Source organism: Dama dama, chromosome 19 (genome assembly GCF_033118175.1).
Source record: "Dama dama isolate Ldn47 chromosome 19, ASM3311817v1, whole genome shotgun sequence".
Classification (NCBI taxonomy): Eukaryota; Metazoa; Chordata; class Mammalia; order Artiodactyla; family Cervidae; genus Dama; species Dama dama.
Genome location: NC_083699.1, coordinates 4514285 through 4537238, shown reverse-complemented (window position 1 = coordinate 4537238; position 22954 = coordinate 4514285). Strand labels below are relative to the sequence as shown.

The window sequence follows — 22954 nt, the reverse complement described above, 5'->3', positions numbered from 1 at the left end:
TTTCTGTAAGTTTACACACTTAAATGTAACCATCAAAAAATGTATTGTTCTGAAAAACTTTGTTAATATTTTATTTGGCAACATATCTAAGTATGTCTTGACATTGTACCTCTATTTCCTTTCTAAGAGAATTCCTTTTTTTGGCTATGAAAGTTGAGTTTTGCTCCTTTTTCTCCTCCCTCTCTGGGAAGCTTGTGTAACTAACTAATCAAAGAGCCTTTGTGCTACTGAAGGACCTCCCCTCAAGCTTATAATATTCTTCACGGATGCTTATGGTAAATGCCAAATACGTTTCTTTCTTTTTCTTCCCCAGACATGCTGTGCGGCATGTGGGATCTTAGTTACCCTACCAGGGAATGGACCCATGCCCCCTGCATTGGAAGCGCAGTTTTAACTACTAGATTGCCAGGGAAATCTTCCAAATACATTTCTGAGAGGATTAATGAAAAGAGATTTTTATGAGAATCCAGGAATTACATTTTTTCCTTTATAATGAATACACAACAGTGTATTTAAAATTTCAAGCACACTTTCATCATTTTACACACTTTTCAATAACCATATATTTAAAATAAAAATAAAATATGTAGTCCAAGAACATCTCAGTGATTTTTACATTGATATGTGCTCAGAAATAAACATGATGCTAGTGGTAAAAGAACCCACCTGTCAATGCAGGAGACATGAGAGATGCGGGTTTGATCCCTGGGTTGGGAAGATCCCCTGGAGGAGGGCAAAGCAACTACTCCAGTATATTGCCTGGAGAACTGCAGGGATAGAGGAGCCTAACGAGCTACTGTCCATGGGGTTGCAAAGAGTCGGACATGACTGAAGCAACTTGGCACACAAAAATAAAACATTTCTTTGGAAAAATTTAAATAGATTGATTACAGAAATAAAGACAATCTAAACACTGAGTCCAAGTAATCTAATTTTAATAGAAACAGTAACCTTGGAGCAATTAAAAAGCATCTGACTGAAACAAAAGGTTCAATGATGATACTTCTAAGATAAACATTTTATTAAAAAAAAATTGGGGGGAGCCACATGGCATGCAGGATCTTAGTTCCCTGACCAGAGATTGAATACGTGGCCCCTACAGTGCAAGTGCGGAGTCCTGACCACTGAATCACCAGGAAATTCCCATAGATTGATTGATAAGATTTACTGATTACTCATTTATTCACTGTCATGCCACACAGTGTGTGGGATCTTGGTCCACCAATCAACGATTGAACGCAGGCCCTCAGCAGTGAGAACACCAAGCCTAATCACTGGAACACCAGGGAATTCCCTTAAGATGGACATTTTTTAAATGATTAATATATTTGCTGTAAACTGTGTAAATTGGTTATTAAAAAATTTTAAATTAAGAAAACTGTTAGGCTGCTTGGCCAAAAAACATTACACTGGCTTAAGGTGAATTACTTAACATTTTATTAGAAAAATACATTGTTTTTACAATATATTACTCTAAAGAAGCTTATATTTCTATTATCAAAAATGAATTAATGTTGAAAGAAATTATATGTACACGAGTGTGTATGTGTCCACATTCACTCTACACACAAAACGTTTAAAATACCACTCAAGGGACTTTGACAGCGGTCCAGTGGTTAAGACTCTGTGCTTTCACTGCAAAAAAAAAAAACCAAACCAAAACACTTCAACTTTAATTCGTTAGGTTTGTACCAAATCTTATTTGTAGCTTTGGGACATCAGGAAGCTCAGTTACCTGTGTATCTCTCTCAAAGTATTCCTAGATTCTTTTCTTTTACTTAGCTTAAATATTAGCTCTGGATAATTAAAACCTGTATCAATGTAAATGCAATAAAAATAACTCCAAATGTAAATCAGACCAAAAAAAGTAGCTGTAACAGACTCCAAAACCAAATATAAATCAGTTTTGATAGCTGAATGTCTTGGGTTACCAGTACATCTTTTATTCATCACATAAGTGAACAACCAAAACAATCAAGACAACTACAGCTAAATAATCATAGTTCACATTTAGAAAATATTACCTTGTCATTAAATGGTCAGGTTTATTATCTGAAATATCAAAATGTTTTATTATTTTCTACTTTTAAAGTTCAGACTTTAAAACTAGTCAGAAAAGCTTTACTTCAAATACTACCAATAATATAAACAATTTAATATATTTAGTACAACCTGATTTTAAGGCTTTTCTTTAATGTTCGACCGTATAATCTTTTAGGATCAAGATAGTTATGTTATATATTCAAAGAAAAAATTTCCCAAACTTGTTTTTGTAAATTAATAAAGAACTTGCTAATCAAAGAACTTATAACAGAGTCAACAATGATTAAAATTAAAATCTCTTTATTAATTGATATGGTAAACACTGTCCCCTACTAAAAAACAATGACATTAGTCTTTCAATCTGTCAAGCTTAGCTAAACTGAAAATCATATGTCTCTTTTCTATATCGTATGTTGACATGATACAGGGTGCAGGATGTAAAAATCAATTTAACAGACTTATTAAGTAATTGTACAGATATGTAGAATCGTAGATAAATGGTCAAAATTACAAGTGAACGTTAAATGTGGGCACATGGATTTTTCTATGTACACTGATGGGTTTAACAGAAAATACGTTTGCAGTGATTTCTGGTAACCAGCTTGCTTTCTCTGAATCTTTAAATACCCAGTTCCAAATCTTCTAGCTCTTGGAGAAGGGCTTTCTCTTTCTGAATTTTCTCCAACTAGAAAAGTTTAAAACAATAAAGTTATTAAACAGGAAATGAAATAATTATTAGCTCAATAGTCACATAGCAAAAGAGAAAAAATTTAGAGAAATACCTGAGATTTTACCAGATTTTTTGGTAACCACAGATTTAAAAAATACAGATTAGAAACAAGGTCTAGTTTGTTGTTTGATACGAATCAAGTACTTGGGTGCAATCTCAAAAATGACAGAATGATTTCTGTTCATTTCCAAAGCAAACCATTCAATATCACTGTAACCCAAGTCTGTGATCCAACCATTAATGCCAAGAAGCTGGAACGGTTTCTATGATGACCTATAAGACATTCTAGAACTAACACCAAAAAGCAGTGGCCACAGGACTGGAAAAGGTCAGTCTTCACTCCAATCTCAAAGAAAGGCAATGCCAAAGAATGCTCAAACTAATGCACAATTGCATTCATCTCACATGCTAGTAAAATAATGCTCAAAATTCTCCAAGCCAGGCTTCAACAGTTTGTGTACTGTGAACTTCCAGATGTTCAGGCTGGATTTAGAAAAGGCACAGGAACCAGAGATCAAACTTCCCGCATCCACTGGATCATAGAAAAAGCAGGAGAATTCCAGAAAAACATATACTGCTGCTTCATTGACTACGCTAAAGCTTTTGACTGTGTAGATCACAACAAACTGTGGAAAATTCTGAAAAAGATGGGAATACCAGACCACCTGACCTGCCTCCTGAGAAATCTGTATGCAGGTCAAGAAGCAACAGTTAGAACCCAACGTGGAACAACGGACTGGTTCCAAATTTGGAAAGGAGTACATGAAAGCTGTATATTGTCACCCTGCTTATTTAACTTCTACGCAGAGTAACATCATGAGAAATGCCAGACTGGATGAAGCACAAAATGCAATTAGGAGTACCAGGAGAAATAACAATAACCTCAGATAAGCAGATGACACCACCCTTATGGCAGAAAGTGAAGAGATACTAAAGAGCCTCTTGATAAAAGTGAATGAGGAGAGTGAAAAGGCTGGCTTAAAGCTCAACATTCAAAAAATGAAGATCATGGCATCCGGTCCCATCACTTCATGGCAAATAGATAGGGAAATAATGGAAACAGTGAGAGACTTTATTTTCTTGGGCTCCAAAATCACTGCAGATGGTGACTGCAGCCATGAAATTAAAAGATGCTTGCTCCTTGGAAGCAAAGCTATGACCAACTTAGCATATTAAAAAGCAGAGATATTGCCAACAAAGGTCCTAGTCAAAGCTATGGTTTTTCCAGTAGTCTCGTATGGATGTGAGAGTTGAACTATCAAGAAAACTGAGCACCAAAGAATTGATACTTTCTAACTGTGGTGTTGGAGAAGACTCTGAGAGTCCCTTGGACTGCAAGGAGATCAAACCAGTCAATCCTAAACGAAATCAGTCCTGAATATTGACTGGAAGGACTGATGCTGAACTTGAAGCTCCAATACTTTGGCCATCTGATGTGAAGAACTGACTCATGTGAAAGACCCTGATGCTGGGAAAGACTGAAGGCAGCAGAAGGAGACGAGGATGAGATGGTTGGATGGCATCACTGACTCAATGGACATGAGTTTGAGCAAGCTCCAGGAGTTGGTGATGGACAGGGAAGCCTGGTGTGCTGCAGTCCATGGGGTCATAAAGAGTCGGACACGACTGAGCGACTGAATTGATGAATCAAGGAGACAAAAAACAGAGCTGTCTTACTGCATCCTCTACGTCTAATAAATCTTCCATTCTACACTTGGGCTTCAGAGTGTGGAGGACAGGAGGAAGGAAATGGGGCAACAGGACAGTGTGACCTGTGATACAGAAAAGAAGAGAATCTTCTGTTTGTCTAACATAATAAGCCAGCAGCTACAGCATTAGTGTCTCACAGGAAATAGGGACTCCCTCATTCACCATGATCCACATTTTCCCCATCCTTGCGTATTTCTTTTTTTTTTTTTCATCCTTGCGTATTTCAAAAGAAGTTTTAAAATCTATATACTCTTTAATCTGATTAAATAGTTGCTTGTAATAAAAAGGGGAAGGGTGGTAGTAACTATGAGCCCAAATGAAAAATGCAGAAAAGACCTGATTTTTTTCTAGCTGTTTTCCAGCTGCTGCTTGTTCTTTCAGCTGTTCAATTGCTTTCAGCTTCTGTAAACACCAAACAGGAGTCAAAAGGAAGAAAGAATAAGTAATTTCAGAATGCACAAACTTTCAAAATTAAACATAAAATTGTGTACATTAAGAACATGAAATTTGGTATTTTTCAAAATATTAATATTACTACATATGTACATCTATGTATATATATATATGTACATGTATATGTATGTAAATATATGTCTAATTTCACTATTTATTTCAGTACCTCATGGTACCCGGACCATGTCTTTAGCTTTAAGAGAAACTCTGTAATATAACCTGGGAAGCACTCTAGAAACCTGATTTTACCTCCAAGGCCACCATCACACAGTGGCTGCAATAATGACAAGTCAATAAACTTCCTTTTGTACCTCGTTCTTCATCTTTAAAAATGGGATGAATATCTGTCCTACCTGTCTCACAAGCGTCTAATGAAGTAGTGAGTATCAAAATGTTCAAATGTACATTATTTCTTATTACTCTAAAAATCAATAATAAAGGACTAACATCCCTTAGACATCTGTGAATAAAACTAAAATCAGTACCATTCCTAAGTGACCAGTATATTTCATGGTGAGAAAGCAACAAGGATTGCTACAAACTTCTCAGATGCCTGTCTTTAGGCCTCTAAACACTATTTCCCCTATATAATTCTCACACGTTCTTTCAATACACACGTGTGCTTCCCGCCGAAGTCCCCCACCTTCTTCAGGTTCCTGATCTTTCTGTCTGTCTCAGGGTCCCCGGAAGTCGCCTGAGAAACAGCGTTTCGTGGAGTGCTTTGCGGGGCAGGGGCAGGTGCCATATCTGGACTCTGGTCACTTCTTGCTTCCTGCAGGCAATATTTTCAGGAATTCAGTTTTCAAAAATGAAATCATTGAAGTATTTCAACAAACACAGCCTTTTAGAAAACAAAATATGATTTTATCTTTTACACACTTTATATAAAGAAAGCAACTGAACTGCTGGCCCCAAGTATGTTACACCGTCCCATAACAGCTATAATAAAGCTTAAAGAAATATTTCAGTACAATGCGATATCCAAAAGGCTAGATCTGTAATTTAAAGTAACATAATAATAAAATAAAAAACAACAGCATCCTGGGGAATTCCCTGGTGGCCTAGTGGTTTTAGGACCCTGAGCTTCTACTGCAGGGCACACAGGTTCAACCCCTGGTCCAATAACTAAAGACCCCTCAAGCCACGTGATGCAGCCAAAAAAAAAAAAGGATTTTATTAATATTAGCAAAATGTAATAAAAATATTATGTTAGTAATGTAAAATATAATTAGTATTATAATGACAAATGGAAAGAAATGAAATGACCTCAGTGAAAGAGATTACTGTTCCAGCCAATAAGCATTCTAGATTTTTGATTATTTTGAGATGTGCTGTTATATGGATGATTTGGAAAAACGAGAGGGCTTATCTAACTAAGGTGTGTGAAATTTCACTCTTGGGATATCCTCCAAAACTATGAGTATGTAAACTCAAGTACATATAACAGATGATGCTACAGGGTAAATCCCATAGAGATTTATTTACAATCAGATCAATTCAGCTCAGCAACACTGTACCATGGAGAACTTTTTAAGTAGGGCTTCTACTTCTTCCTTACAGAGTTCCCAGTGGAATACACAGACTCTGCAAGACTCTAGAACCTCTTAGAGTTCTGGAATACTCCAAAGTATTGGAATATTTTTCCAAACAAAGTTTGGAATACTCCAAACTCCCAAAGCATCCCAGGGGAACATGGGACTGGGTATCACTTCTAGATCTCCAAATCTAAAAATGTCTGCTGGAGAGTTTTTAGACAGTGCAGAATTGGACCATTTTTTTTCTTTTTTAGAGTCATGTTGGTTGTAATTTGTACACTACAATCCACAAATGCTAATTCCTAACCTTCTACGTGAAAAATTACCGAGCATTTAAGAGTATTCAGAAAGAAATTATTTAGTTTCGACTCTTAAGGAGCCTGTAAGTACTGATAATATGGTGTAGTTTGGTATTTTTCATAAATAATAAAAAATTAAAGGAGAAGAGTGGATAAAAGGAGAAGAGACATACTTTGCCTACCAAAATTCACTTTTGAAATCTGATAAAAAAAACTTTTAAAAATTATTTATTTTTATTTATTTTGGGGCCGTACTGGGTCAAATAGTACTGGGTCCGCTCTTTACTGCAGCATGCGGAATCCTTTAGTTGTGGCATGTGGGATCTAGTCCCCTGACCAGCGATCGAACTTGGGTCCTTTGCGCTGGAAACGCAGAGTCTTAGCCACTGGATCACCAAGGAAGTCCCCCCCAATTTTTTCACTTTAGTTGTTTGTGGGACTATCCTGGCAGTCCACTTTCACAGCTGAGGGCCTGGGCTCCATCCTTGGTGGGAGAACTATGAGCCTGTAAGCTGGGTGGCATGTCCAAAAAAATAAAAATGTAGTTGTTTGTAATCAACTGAGAATACTAATTTTCTAGGAAGATTAATGTCATATAAAAAACTATTAAAGTTAAGTGAAATATGACACAATTTCTCCATATTTTAAAAAACAAAGAGTAAGTCAAAATGTCTATGTTACTGTATTTAAATTCTGGTCATTCTCTGGAAAGGCTATGCGTATGATAAGATTAAACTCTGTTTCAATTATTTTTTATAAAGACGATAAGTTCATAGAATCACCAGCAATTTATAAAAGTACTTGGTTAGATTATATACACCTGACTCCTTCTCTTTGGTTCCTTAATTCAAGGTCAGGCAAAAGAAAGAAGGTCTGGTTAAGGTGAGGTCCAATCATAGATGGTTTACCTTCATTCTACCACACAGTCATAACTTTTCCTAACTTCATCCAGTTGTCTCAAAAAAAATAATAATTCTTTGCATACTGACAGAATTATCTTGAAAGTAGAAAACATTTTACTCTCACTGAGAAAACATGCAAAGAGCAACTCCACAATGATGGGTTAGTAGTATCATCTTTAGTAAATAACATGTGTCAGTGATTATATGGCTGTATGAAGTGGGGTGTGGGAGAGTGTTTCTGTAATTATTACGTTTTACAGTAAAAGCACTCATTGTTTTTTCAAAAGAGCCACAGGGCTATCATTAAGAAAGTCTCTATTTTAATATTAGCTTTTCTAAATTAGAAAACTGAGTCTATGACCCTCTTCCCAAAATTTTATGTACTCAAGTATCAGAAAAACACACAAAATAAACAACTAATATTTTATTACAAAGGGATTTTACTTAGCTCAGTACCAGCAATGGTCATAGTAAAAATATCTTCTGATAAAGAGGAAGAAATATCGCTTATAAAAAATAGGATTCTATGTTGAAAGGATTTCTGAAGACCCTTAAATCTCAATTAGAAGGAATCTTATACAGTCATTATAAAAAACAGGATGGCAGTTCCTCAAGAAATTAAACACAGAGCTACCATATGATCCAGCAATCTCTCTTCTGGGAATATATATCCAAAGGAAACAAAATCATTATCCCAAAGAGGTATCTGTACTCCCAAGTTTGTCGCAATATTATTTATAATAGCCAGGGTATGGAAACAAGCTAAGTGTCTGTCAACAAAAGAATGAATATAGAAAATGTAATATATAAACATTAAACGTATATAGAGTAGAATAGTATCCAGCCATTAAAAAAAAAACATAAAAAGGAAATCCTACCATTTGCAACAACGTGTATGAACCTGTAGGGCATTATGCTAAGTGCAAAAAGCCAGAAAGAGAAAGATAAACAGATAAATACTGCATGGCATCACTTATAAATGGAATCTAAAAAAGAGAGACGTCAAAATCACGTAAATGGAGAGTAGAAATGGTGGCTGTCGGGAGCTAGAGGGAATGGGGGATGGGAGAAATGGGAAAGGGCTGGTAAAAGGGTACAAACTTTCAGTTACAGCATGAATAAGGTTTGAGGATATCATGTATAATATGGTGATTATAGTTGATAATACTGTATTATACTGAACACAGTGATTGAAATTTGCTAAGAAAGCAGAATTTAAATGCTCCATCCCTCGGAAGTAAATACGTAAGGTGATATATGTGTTAATTAACCTGACTGCAGGAATCCTATTACAATGTATACCTGTATCACATCATCATGTTGGACACTTTAAGATTCTTATTTGTCAATTACACCTGTAATTATTAGCTGGAAAACCAACAACAACAAAAAAGGAATCTTAGCTACTAGTCTGTAACATTCGGGACCAGCAGAGGTCCCTACCCACTCTGATGAGAGGTGAAGTCCTGCTTTTACACAAGTCTAATACGTGGACTAGTTCATTTTACTTGGAATCACCAAAGCCTGGGTTATTTAAAGATATTTCTGGAGATAAAAATATATCAACTACAAAAGAACACACCAATATCTTAAGCCCAGATTTTAGCAGAATATGGTTGCACAATGAAATTCTACTGGAGAAGGCAATGGCAACCCACTCCAGTATTTTTGCCTGGAGAAGCCCAAGGACAGAGGAGCCTGGGAGGCTACAGTCCCTGGGGTCACAGAGTCGGACACGACTGAGTGACTGAAGATGAAAGAAATTCTGTACCTTAAAATAGTAACTGCCTACCAAAACACCCATGTAACCCAGAACTGTCAAAATCTAAGCATTAATAGGCAAGACCAAGTCGTCTGAACCTCACAACTGTGATTACCACGGCTTTACCAGCCGCGCTTCCAGTTCTGCTGGCCTCACCACCACCGTAAGCCACAAGCCGTCACCATTTACTCGCCAATTGTCATGCTGGTGTGGTTTTCCAACTATGAAGTATATAAAAAATTATTTTAAAACAATTCCACTGTTTGGACACTTCTGGTATTTAGATTTCTAGTTGAACAATTTCCTGTAGTAATCTACCGAGTGACAAAATGGCTTCATAATCACGCAATTTCTGGTCTACAACTACAGTTTATAACCTGACAGTCAAGTTTTTAGGACTACAATTCTTTAAACTTTAAGGCATAGGGCTAATTTAACTGGTTTTGTCTGTTTTGGTTTTGAAAAGATAAGTATCCCAAGTACCTGCTTTGCAGCTTTCTTAGCCTCATGCTTCCTTTGATTTTTAAGGGCTGTTTTTGATAATGGCTTCTCATTTCCTGGTTGTGGTTTCATATTCTGAGGTGGTTCTTCTTCATGCTATGGAAAATACAATAAATGATTTTGAAATGGAGTCCATGTTTTTAAAAACATATACAACAAATTATACAATTTTGCTAGTACACGACAAATTTATTTTATCAAACTTATCTTAAGTTCACTGACAATATTTCAAAACTCTTGTGGCAGGTATACTTTGATGGTCAGGATGGATTTAATAAGGATCTTCCTATTAGTTGATATATGGTATCTTTCAATTATATAAGAGCCAGCAAAATTCACTTTATTTTTGTTTAAACAATGGCATTTTTCTTAGTACTACCATTGACACATGATTTTTATAAAATTAGATACTAACAATAGCTTCTTCTGTGGTCCTTTTGGATCTGACTACTGCCAAAAGAAATCCAGTTGCCTCAATTATTTTCTTTGCACAAATAGTCAATTGATAGATCTTTATTTGCAAAATCAGAGATTAGAAGATAAATGGAAAAAAAAAAACTGACAGTAAGAAAACAAATTGAATAGGAAGGGGTAAATAAATTACATAATTATAAATCCAGCTAACATAATGAAGAAGTCTTTAAAAAACTAAGCAACTTGTCAGACTATACAATGAAAACAATCATTTTCATCATCAGATATAATCATTAACTACATTCAATAAGAGGGTGAATTACATGTAGGATCAAGAAGGATTTAATGTAAAATATGATGACTATACTTGATAACACTATTGCATAACTAACCGTACAGCTCAAATTCCTCAAGAGTAGAATTCAAATGTTCTCAAAAAATAAATAAATAAGGTGATGGATGTGTTAATCCCCAGGTGAGAGGAAACATTTTCAATGTTTATCAAATTACTATGATGTACCCTTTAAATATCTTACAATTTTATAGATAAATTATGTTCCAATGAAGCCGGGGGGAAAAAAAAAAGTAACACCAGAGTAGTTGCGGGCAACATGTAGTATAAATAACAGTACTCAACTTCTTATGAGATTCATCTACTTAGTGATTTCTCTCAACTTTGCTATAAGCTGAATGCTGTCTCTTAAACTATCCATACTCAGCACATCAAAAGGACCAGATCTCCAAGAAGTTTTTTGAGTACTAGATCTCAGAGCTGTATTATACTTACAAGTGCCATAATCAAATGGGCAGGGATCAAACATTTAAGATATAGAGTAACAGCAAAAAGCCATAAGGTGATTTTATCTTAGCAGCTTCACTAACTATAGAAGGCATCAAAGTTCTGTGTGTGAACATACCCTACTTGAAGCAACTGAATATATGAGAATCCACAGTTGTACAAGAGACAAATGTGCACAGGAAGCCTTTCACTTTTTTTATATCCACTGCTTGTAATGATAGTTAAGATATACGAATATTTATTCAACATTTGTGTTATACATCAAAATTCTTTCAATTGGGAGCTCTTCTATATAGTATCTTGCTTTAGTTGAAAAGTTTCCACTCATGAGAACTTCAAAAAAAGACAAAGCAATTAAGAAAGATGCAATAAGAAAGGATGAAGTCCCTTCCACTCTATGAGCATCATGTAGCCATTGACAGACTTTCATCTTGGATGAAAAAAATCCACACGGTTATTATGGATCACAAGCTTTTCTGGCTTTAGTATGTGTCTACTCATCTTTGCTATAATCTGAATGCTGTCTTTAAACTATCCATACTCAGAAATTTCATTCTTACTAATAAAACTTGTTTCTTCAGTAACATTAACTCTAACATCGTTTTGATGAACATGTTATAAAAGTGAAGCTTCTCTGAAAGCCACGAAATACTTCCTTAATTAATATAGAAATTTTTACTTATAAAAAAAGTAATCTTTTTTCTTCAGGGGAAAGAATCCAACAACATTTTTTCCTCCTTCTTCTATGTAATCTTCTTTCTTTGTGAAATTATCAACCAGGCTAACTTTGTTTCTAATAATTTCTTGACAATATTTTCTTTGTCATTTAGCTCTCCTCTGGAATTAAATACATACAAAAATTTCTCATTCATAGGTATGTAGCTCCTTCAACTAAAATGATGTGACAGGGTAACATAATCCCCAGGTTATATACAAAAGCAAAAATTTAGTGGAAATCTTAACTGTCAAAAAAGTTTGGTTTTAAGAAGCTCTTACATAGTTTTTTCCCACTATTTTCAAAGTATATTCTTTCTATTTTAATTTTTCTCCCTCCACTGACCAAATTAGTTTTATGAGTCAGAGAATAAAAATATACACTATTAATAATTCAGAATTTCTTTCTCTTGTGCTAACTTGCACAGATTTAGAAAGCAGGATGGGTTGAGGTCACTTTTTTAATCTTATGTAAGAAAAATTTCAATTGAGAGAGAACAAATTTTAAGACTACTATAGCCTTTTTAAAAAATCTAAAGACAAAAATAGTAAATAGGGCTTAATTTGTCATATGTTTTTATATATTTTTACTAAATAACAATGCAACAAAAATGTTTAAACAGAATATTTCAATGAAGTCAAAATGCTGCATTTTGTGGAGGAGGAAGAAGAATTGTTGTTTTTGTTTTTGAGAAGGTGCTAAGTGGCACAAAGGAGCTTGGCGGACTTCGGTCCACAGGGCAACAGAGTCGGACCCGGCTGGGCGACTGAGCACAGCGCAGCACGTAAGAGGCACACGGGAAGCACAGAGACATTCACCCTTTGAGAGAGTACCTACTCCCCTGAGGGCCTAATCATTTAGCGACTATACATTTCCATTTACTTGGAACAGTCCTAATATACACCTCATGCGTGGTCTTGTGCGTGAGCTCAGTCGCTAAGTCATGCCCAACTCTTTGTGACCCTACAGACTGCAACCTGCCAGGCTCCTCTGTCCATGGCATTTCCCAGGCAAGAATACTGCTGTAGGTTGCCACTTCTTCCTCCAGGGGATCTTCCCGACTCAGAGATCGAACCTGTGTCTCCTGAGTCTCCTGTATTGGCAGGCAGATTCGTTGCCACTGAGCCACCTAGGAAGTATCTTTCTATGAACACCAGTAATTTTGTTCTTCATTCTTAGAGTAACTTTATTCCTCAACATCACCACAGAAACTCATCTCATTAATAAATGCTCTCTTCTGAGCTCTGAAACATTTTATAGTAGATCAGCATCTGACCAATACTCGAACCACAGTTTTGCATCAGAGGTAAGGATCTAATGGTCCAAGGACAAGTGTATTTTGTTTGATCAGCAGTGTCTTAAAAAAAGTGAGGCATTTCATACAAGTATCCAGACTTGTTTTGTCTTGAAAAATCAAAACATTTTGGCAAACTGGGCCTAAAAATGTCCTGTGGAAACAAATGGCTACTGTTGTGCAGTTGCTATGGCCTTTAAAGAGGGAATGTTCTCTCTCTTTCACCCTTCCCCACCACTCACCATTGCGTCACACTACCAGCCTAGCTTGCCAGGCATTTGAATTTGAGCCCACACTCTACAGCCAGTGAAGTCACACCCACTCATCTTTCCCAAGATTTTACATTAATTACTTTGCCAAGTTAACAACCTTTCACTATCTTCAGCAGCAGGTCCTCCACAATTTCTACCCTAGAAATTTATATCTTCTAATCAGATACCAAGTAACACAAGAACACGCATGAGAAAAAGATCTAGGCCATAAAGAATGGATGTATGGATACCAGGGGCGGGGGAGAAGGGGAGGGATGAATTGGGAGATTGGGTTTGACATATATACACTACTGACACTGTGTGTTAAATAGGTAACAATGAGAACCTGATGTACGGCACAGGGAAGTCTCCCCAGTGCTCTGGGTGACCTAGATGGGAAGGAAGCCTAAAGAGGGGATATACACATATGTATAGCCGATTCAATGGCTATACAGTGGAGACTAATGCAACATTGTAAAGTAATTACACTCCGATAAAAATTAATAAATACATTTAAAAAAAGAAAGACCTAGGGAACTCTACATTGAAAAACCTTTTCCTAACAAAGTAGTAAAACTCTACTTACCAGTTTGGAATTGGTGACTGGTTTATTTCTTAAAGCTGGGGGTCTATAAGCTGTTGCAGCTTTAGGTTCTTCACTAGGCACATCACTTGGAACTACTTGGTAAGTTATTGCTTTTTCTGGAAATATTCCATCTAAGAATGGCTGCCAAGAAACCTGCCATAATTCTGCATTCGATGGTACATCATACTTGTGCAAGACGGAGCCCGTGTAGTGCCAAATCTTGTACCCATTGTTCACACGTAACCGTGGCGCACACGTGGCTGTTAACATATGCTCACCATCTGGGCACCAGGCAAAATACGTAGAGTCGGAGGCCACCGGCTTAGAGATGAGTCTGTACTTTTTAACATCCCACACTTCCATTTGCCCCCTCAGATTCCCGAATCCAGCCAGGACTAGTATGTGTCCATGAGGGCTGTAGTAGGCGGCGTTGCGAGGGCCAGTCCCAAAATCAAACACGGGGTCGCACTTCAGGTTGAAGACCGTCGCTTTGGCGGGCATGAAACCGTACACGGCACAGAACTCGGTAGAGCTAGAGTTCCAAACCACATCATAAATGGGGCCGTTTTTCGCTAGAACAAGAAGATAAAATCTGTTAGTGATAAGGAATTATATACAGGAATGTAATATTTAGTAGCTCAAGTTATAATCATACAATGCTCATAAACAAGTCAAATAAGAAAAATCCAAAACTTTCACAGTATGACAAAATTAAGATTTTTTACATGACATACTATGGAAATTAATATATAACTATAAATTTAATTAAGAACCCCTAATAAATCTCAATTTCTTTTAAACATTTTGGTAATGTGGACTCATAGAAGCATCAGCTATTATTATTATTAAACTATTGATAGTCTTCCTTGCCAGAGGCAATATATGTATATAGCAATAAAAACACAGACTATATAAAAAGACATGCCACAAAACTAAGCCCCTCTGGTGGTTCAGTGGTAAAGAACTCGCCTGCCAATTCAGGAGGTGTGGGTTCCATCCCTGGGTCAGGAAGAGCCCCTGGAGACGGAAACGGCAACCCACTCCAGTATACTTGCCTAGGAAATCCCACTGACAGAGAAGCCTAGCCTGCTACAGTCCGTGGGGTTGCAAAGAGTCAGACACGCCTTAGAGACTAAACAACAATGACACAGACAACCAATCCTCTATCATATTTCCTGCATATTATTTCAGGATACTTTTGTTGAAATTAAGCATCTCTCTCTTAAATACATAAATGCACACACACACACACAAATGTTTTAAACCTTTCTTGTTTCATTTAATACTCCTATCTAGGAAATTTTCCCATAAAAGCACATTGAGCTTTGCCTCATTCAGTTGCACTGTGTCCCATTACAAACCCTGCTATTTACTTCCCATTTGTGTAAATGTACACACGTAACACCTGCAGGACAGAAACTGCCTGGCCAAAGGACACATACATTTAATTGATAATGTACACTGAAATGCCCTTCAAAGAAGCTGCACCAATTTACACTACCAATAATTTCTGATAGCAAAGACTTTGCCCTCACTCTCACTGCTTCATATTTTTATCTTTGCCAACCTATTAAGTGAAAAACTGTGCCTTGTAAAGCTAAGCACCTTATAATACACTTATGCGTAATCTTATTTCTTTTTTTAGTGTCCTAAATAGCCCTGTGGACTATTTTTTACTGTCCTATACCTATTTTTCTTTCCTATTATTGGTCTTTGTTATGCTTAATATACTATCAAAATTCATCTTTTCTCATACTCATCCCTTTTCTAAAAATATTCTTCCCTAATTTATTGTTTGTTTTGCTTAATTTATGGACTCTTTTCTTCCCCTAATGTAGAAATCTATAATTTCATATACTCAAACTTATCACTTTCCCCATATGACTTCTGTCGTGTTTAGAAAATCTTAGTCTACTTTAAGATTAGAAGAAAATTCTCCCGCATTTTCTTCTAGTTCTGTAGTTTTAGACATAATTTTTTGGCCCAGCCAGAACTTATTTTGGTAAACAAGTAGTAGCAAAAACTTTTTGTTACAAATAGCCAACTGTCCCCAAACCATATATTAAAAGAGCAGTATTTTCCCCCATGATTCAAATGCTGACTTTATTATAAGTCAATAGCTACAGAAGTGTGGATCTATTTCTGAAGCCTGTTGTTTTCCACTGATTTAACTGCCTATCCATAACACAGAGCCAAACTGTCTTCATTACAATTGCCTGACATCTTAATAGTATCTGAATCCCTTTCTCCTTACTCTTTTTTTTACAGTTTTCAAACCATTCTTGCATGTTTACTTTTTGATATCGACTTTGGAACGAGCTTATCTACTTGTAAAAAAAGAAAATCTACTGGCATTCTAATTTAATTTTTAGATCAGTTTGGAGAGAAATGACATCTTTGTAAAATTCTTACAAAAGGTTAGTTTTCCCTTCATTAGTTTTAGTTTTCTACCCTTAAGTCCTATATATTTCTTGTCTTTTTGTTGCCGTATATGGAATCTTTCCTTCCATTATGTTTTATAAGAGGATGCTGTTTATACTTTGACAGTCTGTATGAGCTGAGGTGATTTGCTTTTCACCTTTCAAAACTGTATCCTTATTCTTTTGATCAGGAACATTGACTAGGTCTTTCAGAATGTTAAATAATAGTAGAAAGTATGTGGGGGGGAGTCATCCTTGTTTTGTTCCTGACTTCAATTGGAATATATACTTTCTTAAAAGAAAGTTTACCTTACCCTTACATGTTCAATTCAAAATAAAAAAGATTACCGAGTTGCAGGAATTTTAAAACTATTAAGTTACCTTAACTCCTTGAAACAAAGTATGCGGTGGTTAACACTCTTCAGTTCTGAAGATGATGCTAAACCCACTAGATCAACCTGTTGTCATAGTTAAATAAGCTCCCAAAGAGCTAATACAGCGGAATTACCTCACTCAGCAAGTTCCCTACTCAACTTGCAGCAAAACTAAATCAACTAATTGGATTCTGTCAAAATACAGTATGTTTGGGGATGAGTTAAATCCCTTAATGAAAATAAATTTTATCTTAAAGGTTGTTAAGACATGTGAGTTCTATCACTTGATCAAGAACTTAGGTGTAGACTTCCCCGGTGGTCCGGTGGTTAAGAATCTGCCTTGCAATGCAGGGAAAGTGGGTTCAATCCCTGGTCAAGGAACTAAGGTCACACATGCTGTGGAGCAACTAAGCTGGCGTGCCCAACTACTGAGCCTGGGAGCCACCATCAGAGTCTGTGCCGCAGCTAGGACCTGACACAACTAGGGGAAGAAAAGGACTTAGATGAGAACATTTTTGTGGCGCAGTATTTCTGACCATCATCGACTCGGCCCGACACTCACGTAACTGCACCACGGCGCTCTCTCCGTTTGTTGCGATGTAGTGCAGCGTCTGCTCCCCGTAGTAGGAAGCGCCCGTCTTGTCAACATCTGTGCTAGCTATTACCAACACAGCGGTAGCTAGAAGCATAAAAACTTTAATTAGGCTTAAAACATAAATTAACCTAATGTTGATAAGAAAAACATTAAAAAGTGTAACAGACCATATGTAAATTTTCAATCAATAAGCACTGGTAATTTTTCCTTTTTATATACACACAGGAATATAAGTCTAAATTAATGCTTGATAAACAAAATGGGAGATAAAAAGATATTTATCATACCTTTTTTATTCCATAGCATTGTGACCTTATCAGCCTTAAAGAAACTTTTATTGGCTAAAGCTGCATGAGGTTCATCAAAGTTGGGATACTGATATAATCTAACAAATGAAGGTGCACCCTTACTTCCTGGAACATAGACAGCCACCTAAGATACACAGACATAAATAAATACTTAATTTTTTGAAGCATATAAACTAAGATGGACATGTCTTTAAAGTCACCAAAAACTAGGAAAAGGTTTAATCTCATACCATTCCATATGAACAAACAAAAACATTAGCAATTACCTTGTATGGTTGGGGTCCAGGTGATAACACAAAATCATTAATTTTTTTCAAATGCAATTTATTTGCAATTGTGTCTAAAAAAAAAAAGTAAATGGTGTTAGGTTAATGAGCGAAAGCTAACAGATACGTATCAAATTCTGAATACATTATAAAAGGTTAACGTAACTAAACACAAAATGTAGTCTCATGTAGGCAAGGCAGAGCTACATGTAGAAAAAGCATGAGGTGAGAGCGAGATAGACCTATGCTTGAATTCCTACCCAGTCACTACTAACTGTTGACATTCGCCAAGAGAATCACATACTTAATTCCTAGTACACAGTGCCAGGTACAAAGTAGGCATTAAATAGGTATCAGTTCTCTTCCCTTAAACCTCAACTAACGTTGTCTTAGAGCCCATCTGATGGGAAAGATGACTCTAGCTTGCTACTGTAGAATATGGATGTGAAAATTCCATAACTAACATGACACACAGATCCATAACAATGATAATCACAACAATAGTAACAATAACAATGGCTGGATATGTGTTGCATGATTACTCTGTGCCAGGCAGTAAGAAACCTCGTTACCAACACTGCTGCTCTCACAGTCAATGGGATCAAGAGCTATCACTCTTCCTTTGTTCAAATATAGAGGTCAGCAGCTGTTCAAAAGCAGCACATCCGGCTGTTAAACTGGCAGCCCCCTCCTCTCAGCATGCTTGTGAAGTGGCGAGTGAGGTGAGTAAGCAAGCTAACCCCAAACCAGCGGAGCAGGTTAAGTCTCACAAGCAGGAAATTGAAGGGTACAGCTAAATGACTGTGTGGACATTATCAAAATCAGCCTGCAAACCATCTCTGGTAGATGTGAACACTTTCTAATTCTCATTCTACTTCCTCAACCTAAAACATGGTTATGTCCTGATAAACCCATTGTAAGTTGAAAATATCGTAAGCTGAAAATGCATTTAATACACCTGATGTACTGAACATCATCGCTAAAGTTAGACTACCCTAATGTGCTCAGAACACTTAATGTTAGTCTATAGTTGAGCAAAATCATTAAACACAATGCTGATTTTATAATAAAATGTTGGCTATCTCATGTAATCCATTGAATACTGAACTAAAAATGAAAAACCTAACGGCTGTAAGAGTCCAGAATAGCTGTAAGTTTATCAGTTGTCGACCCTTGTGATCACGTGGCTGACTGGGAGCTGTGGCTCACTGCTGCTACCCAACATCATGTATCATACCACATATTTCTAGCCCAGGGAAAGATCAACACTCAAAGTACAATTTCTACTGAATATATTTCACTTCTATTTTATTATAAAGTCAAAAAAGGTAAGTCAAACTATTTCAAGTTGGGGACTGTCTGTACTGAAAACTGTTCAGTCACCAACAGAATGCTCTGCAGACAAAAGGAGCTGCAAAATTTCTTCTTTAAAGTATTTTTCAGTCATCTTGTTACTGGTGTTATATTGCTGGTACTGCTATGCTAAGAACATTATGTGGTTGAGTAGAACAAAGCAAATGAATAATGTGGATGTGCTATTCTCAAACTATCACCCCTGGTAGCCCAGAGAACCAAATTCTCAGCGTTAGCAAAAAACAATACAGATGAAAGATATGAAAAAAGAAAAAAAGGAGTAGAAACAATGATCAATCAACACAGTAGCAAAGAGAATCCTCTACACCCAGACTGTAGTCTCTAAATACCATTTTCCACCAAAAGAAAGCAGAGTGTACTAAAGAATTGGCTGATTACAGGTATACAGCAAGAAATAAACAAGATAACCCTAGAATGACTTGTCCCGCCATACAGCAAAGAAGTCATTAAAGACCAATTACAGGACAATTTAAGCATTAATAAGAAGAGTTTTTAAAATGGATTAATCAGTGAGGAGCCAAGATGGCGGAGGAGTAGGACGGGGAGACCACTTTCTCTCCTATAAATTCATCAAAAGAATATCTGAACGCAGAGCAAACTTCACAAAACAACTTCTGATCGCTAGCTGAGGTCATCAGGCGCCCAGAAAAGCAGCCCATTGTCTTCAAAAGGAGGTAGGACAAAATATAAAAGATAAAAAGTGAGACAAAAGAGCTAAGGACAGAGATCCGTCCCGGGAAGCGAGTCTTTAGAGGACGTTTCCAGACACCGGGAAACCCTCGCACTGCAGCGTCAGCCCCTCCCCGCAGCGCCAGCCCCTCCCCGCAGCGTCGGCCCCTCCCCGCAGCGCCAGCCCCTCCCCGCAGCGCCAGCCCCTCCCTGCAGCGTCGGCCCCTCCCCGCAGCGCCAGCCCCTCCCCGCAGCGCCGGCCCCTCCCTGCAGCGTCAGCCCCTCCCCGCAGCGCCAGCCCCTCTCCGCAGCGCCGGCCCCTCCCCGCAGCGTCAGCCCCTCCCCGCAGCGCCAGCCCCTCCCCGCAGCGTCAGCCCCTCCCCGCAGCGCCGGCCCCTCCCCGCAGCGTCGGCCCCTCCCCGCAGCGCCAGCCCCTCCCCGCAGCGCCGGCCCCTCCCTGCAGCGTCAGCCCCTCCCCGCAGCGCCGGCCCCTCTCCGCAGCGCCGGCCCCTCCCCGCAGCGTCAGCCCCTCCCCGCAGCGCCAGCCCCTCCCCGCAGCGTCGGCCCCTCCCCGCAGCGCCAGCCCCTCCCCGCAGCGCCGGCCCCTCCCCGCAGCGTCGGCCCCTCCCCGCAGCGCCGGCCCCTCCCCGCAGCGCCGGCCCCTCCCCGCAGCGCCAGCCCCTCCCCGCAGCGCCAGCCCCTCCGCGCAGCGCCAGCCCCTCCCCGCAGCGTCAGCCCCTCCCCGCAGCGCCAGCCCCTCCCCGCAGCGTCGGCCCCTCCCCGCAACGCCAGCCCCTCCCCGCGGCGCCAGCCCCGCCCCGCAGCGCCAGCCCCTCCCCGCGGCGCCAAGGAACTAGCTACCTGAATATGAGTCCACCTCCGCCTGCCTGTGTCAGGACGGAAATGAGGCTCTGAAGAGACCGCAAACAGAAGCCAAATAAACAAAGGGAACCACTTCAGGAGAGAGCGGTGCAACAGATTAAAATCCCTCTAGAAAACACCGACCACACCGGAAGGGGCCTGTAGATATCGAGAAGCGTAAGCTGGAACGAGGAGCTATCTGAAACTGAGCCGAACCCACACTGACCGCAACAGCTCCAGAGAAACTCCTAGATATATTTTTACTTTTTTTTTTTTTCTTAATAAAAAAAAAATTTTTTTTTTTATTTTTTCTTTTTTATTTTTTCTCTTTTATTTTCCTTTAAAATTCCCTATTACTCCATGACTCCTTAACTTGCATTTTCATAGATTTTTACCATTTTTTAATTAGGGAAAATTCTTTTTTTTTTTTCTTTTTTCTCCTTTTTCTCTTCTATTTTCTATTTTTCTTTTTCTCTTATTTCTTTTAAAGTCCTCTAGTACTCCTCTACTACTCCTTAATTTTCATTTTCAATACACTATAACCTTACCAAAAAAAAAAAGAGAAGCCCTATTTTTTAAACTGAACTTCATATATATTTTAAAAAAATTTTTTGGTGTGTGTTTTGGTTTTTGTTTTTAATATAGTATTTTTAAGAGTCTAATCTCTACTCTAGATTTTTAATTTTTGCTTTTCAATATGTGATATAAATTGTGATCATTTAAGAATCCAATATTCAGTTCCCATTTTTATTCAGGAGTGTGTTGATTATTCTCTCCCAATCTTGACTCTCTGTTTTCTACCTCAGAATACCTCTATTTCCTCCTTTCCCCTTTTCTTCCCAATCCAATTCTGTGAATCTTGGTGGGTGTCTGGGCTACGGAGAACACTCTGGGAACAGACAACTGCGTAGATCTGTCTCTCTCCTCTTGAGTCCCCCTTTTCCTCCTCCTGCTCAACACTATCTCCCTCCTCCCTCTCCTCTTCTTCATGTAACTCTGTGAACCTCTCTGGGTGTCCCTAACGGGGGAGAATCTTTTCGCCATTAACCTAGAAGTTTTATTATCAGTGCTGTGTAGTCGGAGAAGTCCTGAGACTACAGGAAGAATAAAACTGAAATCCAGAGGCAGGAGACTTAAGCCCAAAACCTGAGAACACCAGAAAACTCCTAACTACATGGAACTTTAAGTAATAAGTGACCGTCCAAAAGCCTCCATACCTACACTGAAACCAACCACCACCCAAGAGCCAATAAGTTTTAGAGCAAGACATACCACGCAAATTCTCCAGCAACGCAGGAACATAGCCCTAAACGTCAACATACAGGCTGCCCAAGATGACACCTAACACATAGACCCATCTCAAAACTCATTACTGAGCACTCCATTGCTCTCCAGAGAGAAGAAATCAAGTTCCACCAGAACACCGACGCAAACTTTCCTAAACAGGAAACCTTGACAAGCCAATCGTCTAACCCCACCCACTGGGGAAAAACCTCCACAATTAAAAGGAACCACAGACCTCCAGAAAACAAAAAGCCCAGTCCAGACACAGCAATCTAAACAAGATGAAAAGGCAGAGAAATACCCAACAGGTAAAGGAACATGAAAAATGCCCACCAAGTCAAACAAAAGAGGAGGAGATAGGGAATCTACCTGAAAAAGAATCTAGAATAATGATAATAAAAATGATCCAAAATCTTGAAAACAAAATGGAGTTACAGATAAATAGCCTGGAGACAAAGATTGAAAAGATGCAAGAAATGTTTAATAAAGACCTAGAAGAAATAAAAAAGAGTCAATTAAAAATGAATAATGCAATGAATGAGATCAAAAACACTCTGGAGGGAACCAAGAGTAGAATAACGAAGACAGAAGATAGGATAAGTGAGGTAGAAGATAAAATAGTGGAAATAAATGAAACAGAGAGGAAAAAAGAAAAAAGGATCAAAAGAAATGAGGACAACCTCAGGGACCTCTGGGACAATGTGAAACGCCCCAACATTCGAATCATAGGAGTCCCAGAAGAAGAAGACAAAAAGAAAGGCCATGAGAAAATACTCGAGGAGATAACAGCTGAAAACTTCCCTAAAATG

At 38.2% G+C, this 22954-nt stretch overlaps 1 protein-coding gene across 2 annotated transcripts in view; it reads right to left on the bottom strand.

Moving 5' to 3' along the window:
- Positions 1-2326: 2326 nt before the first annotated feature.
- The window catches only part of EIF2A (eukaryotic translation initiation factor 2A), a 41722-nt gene continuing 21094 nt past the window's right edge, over positions 2327-22954 (bottom strand). Inside the window, exons 7-14 of one of the 2 annotated variants that reach the window (XM_061168101.1) lie at positions 17958-18031; positions 17671-17815; positions 17351-17467; positions 13995-14566; positions 9918-10031; positions 5580-5708; positions 4820-4885; positions 2327-2728 (exon numbers count right to left, since the gene is read on the bottom strand). In XM_061168101.1, the coding sequence (XP_061024084.1) occupies positions 2663-2728; positions 4820-4885; positions 5580-5708; positions 9918-10031; positions 13995-14566; positions 17351-17467; positions 17671-17815; positions 17958-18031 (1283 nt within the window). In that variant the 3' untranslated portion in view covers positions 2327-2662. Of the gene's footprint in view, positions 2729-4819; positions 4886-5553; positions 5709-9917; positions 10032-13994; positions 14567-17350; positions 17468-17670; positions 17816-17957; positions 18032-22954 lie in introns of both variants that reach the window. The other variant, XR_009697091.1, reaches the window with a different exon arrangement.